Here is a 9,063-nt window from a genome sequence, read left to right as displayed (position 1 = left end):
AAAAAAAAAAAAAAAAAAAAAAAAAAAAAAAAAAAAAAAAAAAAAAAAAAAAAAAAAAAAAAAGAAAAGTAAGGCTTGGAGAAGTTAAGGCATTGTCTTTTACGGTTCGCCACTGTGCTTTGTTTATGTGGTCCTAGGTATTTAACTTGGCCTCAACTTGCTAAAAGCCTCTTCCACTGAGATTTCTCCCCAGCCTTACTTTATTTTATTCATTAACTGGGTTTTAAACTTTGGTTTGTTCATATCTTGTTTTTTCAAAGACTTCTTTTTCAATTCTATTGCTGTGATGAAACAGCATAACGGAAGCAACTTTGGGCGTGTGTTGGGGAGGGCTTATCTCATCCTATGCTTCTAGGTCCCACTCTGTCACTGACACACTTACACTAATCTACGGCCCTCATCTCCTGAGTACAAAGAAAAAGCCTGCCTTAGCCAAGCGTGGTGGCACACACCTTTAATCCCAGCACTCGGGAGGCTGAGGCAGGCGGATTTCTGAGTTCGAGGCCAGCCTGGTCTACAAAGTGAGTTCCAGGACAACCAGGGCTACACAGAGAAACCTTGTCTCAAAAAAAAAACCAAAAAAACAAACAAACAAAAAAAAAGCCTGCCTTTTCTTCCTTGTCTGGATGGCGAATCTCCAGCCTCTGACTCTTTTCCCAGACATCCCCAGACGTCCCCAGACGTCCCTCTCCTTCTTTGCTATAGGCTCTGCAGCTCAATCAGGAGGTGATGGAGAAGATGTTTACAAAATGCTGATACAGGTGAAGCACCATAAAAATAACATTACCAGCCGGGCAGTGGTAGCACACACCTTTAGTCCCAGCACTTGGGAGGCAGAAGCAGGTGGATTTCTGAGTTTGAGGCCAGCCTGGTCTACAGAGTGAGTTCCAGGACAGCCAGGGCTACACAAAGAAACCCTGTCTCGAAAAAACAAAATAAATAAATAACATTACCAAAGTATGGCCGATAATCAGATCCTTGCCAGTACATAAATCAGCATTTGAATAATAAAAAGACAACCTTTACACAGTGCACAAAAAGATCATCCCTACAAAACCCTGTCTGAGGGGTGGGGGTGGGAACGCATCGCAGGCTTGCCCACAGACCACTCTGGTAGGGATATTTTCCAAATTGTAGTTTTCTCTTTGAAATAATTCTAGCTTGTGTTGAGTTGACATGAAACTTTAGCACACGTGTGTGTCTGTATGTGACATGAGTGTGAGTGCTCGTGGAGAGCAGAAGCACCCAGTTCTCCAGGAGCTGGCAGTTGTGCACTGACTGCCATGGGTGCTGGGAACTTAGCACCGGGCTTCAGGAAGAGCAGAGTGCCTTAACCACTGGCCCCGCAGGGCTTTGAACGGGCTAAGTATACACTTTTCCATTTAGCCACTACCTTGAGATGACTGTAAGGTCTTCAAATAGAAGGGTCAGCAAGTTAGATGGGGGTGTGAGTGTGGAACACAGGAAACAGTGGAGCTGGGGAACTACATGTGGGAGCTCTCAGCTTTTGTATGTATAAAACCATTGAGGTGGACACACTAGCACCAGCCCGTGGTCTCGGCTCCTTAGTGGATTAAAAGGCAGACACTGTGCTCTGCCTTTATATATATATAATCCCAGTCCACAGGAAGTGGAGGCTCAGGGGTTTAAACATAGCTGGTTACATATCGAGACCTTTTCTCTAAACACCAAAAGTAACACATAGAATTGGGTGAAGTAGCTGTGAAAAGAAGTGTATCTAAAGTGGTCTGAGTTGAAGTGGTCTGAGCTGTGTATAGGGTTAGTTTTACTTAGCAGTATTGTATGCAAGGTGTCATGTTTGACATGTAAAGTAGGACGTGTGCGTGTGTGTTTGTATAGGTATTTGTTGTTATTTGAGATAAGGTTTCTCTCTATGTAGGCAGTCCTGGAATTCACTATATAGAACAGGCTAGCCCAGAAGTTGTCTCTGCCACCTGAGTTCTGGGAAAGGCATATACCACCACATCTAGACATTTATTGTTTTTTTTTTCTTTTTTCATTTATTGATATATATAATCATACACACATACATACATATTGAGACAAGGCTTTACTCTAACCCAGGTTGGTCTTCAACTCAAGGCAGTGATCTCACCTCAGCAATCTCAGATGCTATGATTACAGTGTGAGCCATCATCCCTGGCCTATTGTGTTATTCAAAGATGAAGTTCCACCATATTGCTCAGGCTGATCTTGAACTCCTAGGCTCAAATAGTCCTTCTGCCTCAGCTGAGGCTGTGGCTGCCCACTGCTACACCCAGCTTTTACCATCCTGTTTTCTAAACAGTGGGTCAGAATTTAAAACTAGATGCAAAGCTTAAAGTTTGTTGTGTTTGGTGTTCTTTTGTGTGTTTTTTTTTTTAAATATTATTTCTCTTATTTATTGATTTTGGCCTTTGTTTTTGCAGTAGTTGGAATGGAATCATCACACAAGCAAGCGCCCTGCCACTGCGCCGTATTCCTACCCATGTGTGATTGTTTACATAGGAAGCTCGCAAATATGTTACAAAATCAAAATCAAGTCCATGTGATAAATCCTGGCTTAAAAAAATTGCCAGACATGGTGATGAGCATCTCGGAACTAGAGATGTGCAAGTAGGAGTTCAGTTATCTTTGACAAGTTTGAGGACAGCCTAGGCAGTGAGATCCTGTCTCAACCACCACCACCACCACAATTGCTGAGATGTAGTTAAGAGAGTCCCATAATATCTTGATTCTTTTCCTTGTAGTGAGTAAGGGAGGTGTGGTTGAATCAGAGTCTAACATAGCTCAGGCTGGCCTAGAGCTCACTATAGCTTAGGCTATCCTTGAACTCCTGACCATACTGCCTGTGTCTTCCAAGTGTGCTGGGTTTGCAAGCATGCCCTGCCACTCTTCTGGCTTTTCTCAGGTCTGTAACTAGCACAGGAGGGGGCTGGTAGGAGCTTCTGTTCCAACTCTACAGGCCTGTGCTTGGTTTAATAGATGCTGCTGTTCTAAACAATGTGGCGAACACATTTGGCCTAATGGACACGGTCAAGAGAGTTTTGGACAACAGACGGAAGCAAGTGGAGCAGGGGGAGGAACAGTTTCTCTATACCCTGGCAGGTAGGTGGCGCTCACCTCTTCTCAGAATGTGCTTATTTTTGAGTGCTTTTTGGAGGGCTGACTAGGTTATTCTAATAGTCTAGGAATATTGGTGACAGAACACAGGTCAGCTTTCCCTTTTCACATTATTTTATTGCCGTTTTTGCTAACTGTGGATTTTGTACATTTTCCTTTTTTTTTTTTTTTTGTCATAACCATAAATTGTGACTGGAGAGATGGCTGGCTGAGTTGTAATGTATTGGCTTTATACACATGAGGACTTCATCTTAGATCCCCAGCACCCACATGAGAAGTCCGGGCTTAGGGCATGCACCTGCAATCCCAGCACTGGGGAAGAGGAGACAGGAGATGCCTGGAGCTCATTAGCTAGCTACTTAGCCAAATTGTGGAGCTCCAGGTTCACTGAAAGACCCTGTCTCAAAAACACAAGGTGAAAAGTGATCAAGGGAATAGCTCTCCACACACTTGGGCACATCCCCCCACTAACATATACCTACACCCCAAACACAAAAATACCAAACAAAGCAGTCAGGAACTAGGAGCATCCTGGTAATTTAATTCTTCCGCCTACTTTGTTCATTGCCAAAGAAGCTTTAGAAATGTAATATGGAACAAAATAGTCTCCGTCTCGTCAGGGTCGTTAAGGAACTTAAGGAAAGTAAACATAGAAACAGACAAAGACAAGGAAAGCTCAGGTGTGTAGGTGTGCTAGAAGAGCTGTGAAGACTGAAGGGACATGCCTCTGCTCTTAAACTGCCCGCTGCTATAAGTGTTCTTAAAAGATAGCTCTAACTGATACACTATTTAACTCAGCCCAAGAGACAGCCACTGCAGCCTAATTGGTGAGTTGCAGGCTAACGAGAGACCTTGTCTTGAAGGAGAGAAACAGTGCTCCTCTAGGTGACACCTGAGTTTGTCCTCTTGTCTGCACAGAAATCCACATGCACATGGATACACATATCTCATACATATGTGCAGGTTGGAAGCTGTAGCTCCACTAAAGCACATCCTTAGCATGGCCGTGGTCCCGAGTGTGAATTACACATTTGTGAAAAGGAAAAGGACCATGGCAGCTTCTTGGATTTGTGTTTTGACAAGAGATGAAGCCGGGCGTGGTGGCACACGCCTTTAATCCCAGCACTCGGGAGGCAGAGGCAGGCGGATTTCTGAGTTCGAGGCCAGCCTGGTCTACAAAGTGAGTTCCAGGACAGCCAGGGCTATACAGAGAAACCCTGTCTCGAAAAACAAAAAAAAAAAAAAAAAAAAAAAAGAGATGAAAAATTTGCAGAGGAGTGTGTGGTGAATTAAGTAAGATCACAGTTTAAAGGCTCTGAACTGTGGCCCAGCCCATAATCCCACCACTAAATGCAGTTCCTGAAGAGTTAAAAAGAGAAAAACGAATCCTCTCTAGGACTCACTTGAGAAACAGTGGTATGCTGTGCCTGAGGTTACATAATGACAGGACCCTGTGTCTCCTGACCCCTGGTGAATATTCCCAAAATAACATTTCTTTCCACAAAGTCTGGCTGGTTTGGTTTTGTTTTGTTTTTCCCCGTAGACTTGGAACGGCAGTTGGAGGAGCAAAAAAAGCAAGCCCAAGATCCCAGACTGAAATCCCAGACGGTTCAAAATGTGGTACTGATGCCTGTGAGCACCCCAAAGCCCCCAAAAAGACCCCGGCTCCAGCGGCCAGCCTCCACCACCGTCCTGAGCCCTTCTCCTGTCCAGCAGCCTCAGTTTACTGTCATCTCTCCCATCACCATCACTCCTGTGGGCCAGTCTTTCTCCATGGGCAACATCCCAGTGGCTACCCTCAGCCAGGGCTCCAGTCCTGTGACTGTCCACACACTGCCTTCTGGCCCTCAGCTCTTCCGCTATGCCACGGTGGTTTCCTCTGCCAAGAGCAACTCACCAGACACAGTGACCATCCACCCTTCGTCAAGTTTGGCACTGCTAAGCTCCACCTCTATGCAGGATGGGAGTTCCCTGGGCAACATGGCCACCATGGTGAGCCCCATGGAGCTGGTGGCCATGGAGTCCGGCCTGACGTCAGCAATCCAGGCTGTTGAAAGCACCTCTGAGGATGGGCAGACCATCATTGAAATCGACCCTGCCCCAGACTCCGAGGCTGACGACACTGAGGGCAAAGCAGTCATCTTGGAGACAGAGCTGAGGACTGAGGAGAAAGTGGTAGCCGAAATGGAAGAACACCAGCATCAGGTCCACAATGTGGAGATTGTGGTCTTGGAGGACTGACTGGGGACAGGGCCAAGAGCTGTGTTTTGGTTTGGAATTTTAATTATGTTTATTTTTATCATTGTCCCGCTCATTTCCACATAGAACTTTTTTTAAAAAACAAAAAACAAAAACAAAAACAAAAAAAAAAACCAAACTACAAAATCTCGTTGTAACTGAAAATGTTGGGTTCCTCCTACTCCCTCATTGACAAACGGACAGAACGAGCTACCTTTCCAGAAGTTAGATACAGGTCACCCAGGGTCTGAACCATCTTTCCCCAAGGAAGGTAATTGCTTTTAGGGGAGGTGTCAGGTATCCAGGAATCCTTTCCTGAGTAGTCTGTCTGTGTATACACGCATGGCCTCACTCTTGTAAAGATGCATTGACCAGACCCTGGAGCACAGATCTGACTCCAGAAGATGACCAGCTCTGCTGTGGATACAGAAGCACGCTTGCCTCTGTATCCTGGATATGATGGCCTCAGATGCTGGTGTGCAAAACTGAAAGAACAGGAAGTTGGCTCTGCTTAGGGCGGAAAGTAGTGTGGTCAGCAGCTCACAGGGGGAGCCCTGTGACAGGGAGGAGTCAAGGAATGGTCTTCCAGAGGGGCATCTGATGCCCCTTGAGCTCTCTGAGGGTTGGGTACCATTTTCAATTTCAGAAGAGGACAGAGATTATAGAAAGATACACAGCAATCAAAAGCTTGTCACAGCTGTGCTTTTGGGATAGCTCACCTTGCCCCCAGCCTTGTCAAAGCCCTCACCCTCCTCGCCCAGGACTATCAGTCCATTCCTTTGCAGACTGTGATGTGGTATAAATTGTTCTAATTCTTGGACTGTGGCTGTCATGGAGGTGGGGCTCCAAGGCCATCATTTTTCGTTTCTTGACTCCAGGAATGGCAGAGTCCCGCGTGCAGACCAGCTGCTATTTTTGGTGGAGCCCTGCATGTAAGCATGCAAGTATGTGTGTGTGTGTGTGTGTGTGTGTGTGTGTACATGTTTCGGGTTTGGAACCAAAAGCAGTCATTTCCTTGGTGCTGCCTCTTCTTTTCCTTCCGTCTGCTGGATCCCACGCTCGGCAGCTTTTGGCAGACAGCAGTGACAGGTGCCTGCCTGCCTTCATTCTCTTTGCAAGTCTCCTCTTCTGATACCACAGATGTTTCTGTGAGATACAGAACTCATAAAATGGCTTAGGCTTGGCAGGGACAACTGGTAACACCTTTCCTGAGGTGTGGACTAGATGGCTCCTGAGTGAGCTGCACTTCCTGGGAAAGGGACATTGTATTTGACATTGCAAGAAGTATGACAGGAGTGTCAGTAACGTCTGGGCACGGGGCTTCTTCCTAAATGCTGTTTGTACATTCAGAACTACTAGGTCACTCTTTCTGCCGTGATCCCATGTCGTTGATTCTCTTCATTGTTTGGGGGAGAGTAAGCAGGGTTTCTGATTTCTTTAATTACATTGTTTACTATGTTAGGGAAAATATAGACACTCTCCCGGTGACTTTATAGGTCAAAAAAGCATACAGCCTAGGAGTTGGAGGATTTATTATTATTATTAAAAGTAAAATTTTGGCTTTTGTTTAAAAAAAAAATAGAGAAGGGTGCCTGTCTAAATCTGTCTTCCTGCCTGCAGGTTTTGAAAACCCTGTAAACAACCGAGAGTTGCACCTTCCATCTCTTAGATGGCCATGTGTCAGCAGGGAAGCAAGCCCTCAGGGATCACTCTGAGGGCCCTGAAGAGTGCAGCTTCCGAACTCTATTCAGATTTGTTTCAGCTTTAAAACCGGACTTTTCTTTTCAGAATATTTAATTAGGCTGGGGACAGAACCGAATTGGTAAATGTTCACCTAGCATGCATGAAACCCTGGGTTCAGTCTCCAGCAAGAAATTAACTGGGCATGGGGGCACATATCTTTGATCCTAACACTTGGGAAATAGAGACAGGAATCTTAGAAATTCAAGGTCATACATAGCAAGTTCAAGACCAACCTGGGATATATGAAATAGTGTCTCAAAAAATTTTTGTTTAGGACAAGCTTTTGGTGAAAGAAGGCATTTATTTCTGCCTTCCTTAGACTTTCTGTTAATACATAGGAATTTTTATTACACTTATTTATCTGTGTGTGTGTGTGTGTGCGTGCGTGTGTGATGGTGAGCTTGCTACGGTATGTATGTGAAGATCAGAGAACAACCTGCAGGAGTCTGTTCTCACCTTCCACCATGTGGGTCCTGGGAATTGAACTCAGGTTGCCAGGCTTGGTGGTAAGCACCCTCATCCATTGAGCCATCTTGCCTGCTCTAAAAGTTTCGGTCTTTCAGACCGAAACTGTTACTTGAACCTAGAAAGCCACATTGCATCCCTGTTGTGTCCTTTAGGTCATTTCTCTTTTCCACAGACAGGCAGACCAATTCAGGACACGGGAGGCACCCTAGAGAATAGAGGCAGGCTCCTTCAAGTCCTGCCTTTTTGCTCTTCACAGCTGTTGTGTGAGCAGCATGCTTCCAAAGTCAGATTTCCTTCTTGAGACAGAGCCTGTTTACTTAAAACAGATTACATGAGCTTTGCTGTTTTCCTGGTCTTCCAATTGCTGTCATTGCTAGCTGCAGTGGTACTTGGAGAGATGAGATCTCTCACGGCCCTGGTCTAGATTATTTTAGGTGGGGTGATACACATGCAAGCTACTGATGTGTGAATAGGCAGTTGCAATGAAATTACTCCTCAGGCTGACTTGATGGTAGCTATCTTTTCTCTAGCCATTCATTAAATAAACATTTGTAAGTACTGTCTATGTATAAGTACTAAACGCCAATAGATTGCGTCACCTAAGCCCCAGTAAGTACCATGAAGATGCAGGTTTTGTGCTAGATACTGATCTTGCAGACAAGCCAATTCCTGTTCTCAAGAAGTTCATACCCAGACATCTTTGCCGTTAACCACCCTTTTTGTTTGTTTGGTTTGTTTTTCGAGACAGGGTTTCTCTGTGTAGCCCTGGCTGTCCTGGAACTCACTCTGTAGCCAGGCTGACTGGAACTCACAGAGATCTGTTTGCCTCTGTCTTCCAAGTGCTGGGATTAAAGGTGTGCACCACCACTGCCATAGTGAATAGTCAACCGTATTTTAATGTCGTTGGTTTCTTTTGTAACCCTGTTTTATCTTAAATATTGGGAAGGACTCTGAGTCTTTAGTTCCTAGGTTTCAGCAGGCTGGCAAAGTCACAGAGGTGAAGCCACCCCTGGTGAGATTTTACATTAGGTTGAGGTGACAGCAGCTATGGTCTTTTGGCCTGGAGTTAAGCACTCACTCAGCTTGGGGTCTGAATGGCTTCCGCTAATCTGAGGCAGTTCTCTGCATGCCCTAGTTGTCCTTGAACTTGGCTATGTAGAGTGGCCTGGCTTTGAGCTCCTAAAGGTCCATTTGCCTCTGCCTCCCAAGCACTGGGATTAAAGCGATCACACTTGGCTCTTGCTCCTCCTCAGTTTCTAGGCTTCCAAAAAGTGGTGCTGCATGCTTGCCCGCGGCCCCAGCCGCAGAGGGCAGGGGCGAGAGGAGAGAAAGCTTCAAGATCCTGTCTCACAAACCAGAAATTTAGGCTTCCACATCCCAAACCCAAAGTTACTCTACTTTTGTTTGTGTCGCTCCCCCCTCCCCCATGGACAATAGACATTTAAGATTCAAACCCACTTTGGTGTGTCGTTCCCCTCACCTGCCATAGCA

The 9,063-nt window shown here is 45.4% G+C and overlaps 1 protein-coding gene across 3 annotated transcripts in view; it reads left to right on the top strand.

Moving 5' to 3' along the window:
- Window positions 1-8,336, top strand: part of Gmeb1 (glucocorticoid modulatory element binding protein 1) — a 37,186-nt gene extending 28,850 nt beyond the window's left edge. For 2 of the 3 annotated variants that reach the window (XM_021161119.2, XM_029476464.1), the window contains exons 9-10: window positions 2,986-3,108; window positions 4,667-8,336. In XM_021161119.2, coding sequence (XP_021016778.1) covers window positions 2,986-3,108; window positions 4,667-5,364 — 821 coding nt within the window. In that variant the 3' untranslated portion in view covers window positions 5,365-8,336. The remainder of the gene's footprint in view (window positions 1-2,985; window positions 3,109-4,666) is intronic. The other variant, XM_021161118.2, reaches the window with a different exon arrangement.
- Window positions 8,337-9,063: the final 727 nt, after the last annotated feature.

This window comes from Mus caroli, chromosome 4, assembly GCF_900094665.2.
Source record: "Mus caroli chromosome 4, CAROLI_EIJ_v1.1, whole genome shotgun sequence".
Taxonomy (NCBI): domain Eukaryota; kingdom Metazoa; phylum Chordata; class Mammalia; order Rodentia; family Muridae; genus Mus; species Mus caroli.
The sequence above is the reverse complement of the archived record's forward strand: the minus strand, read 5'-3'. Positions and strand labels throughout refer to the sequence as shown.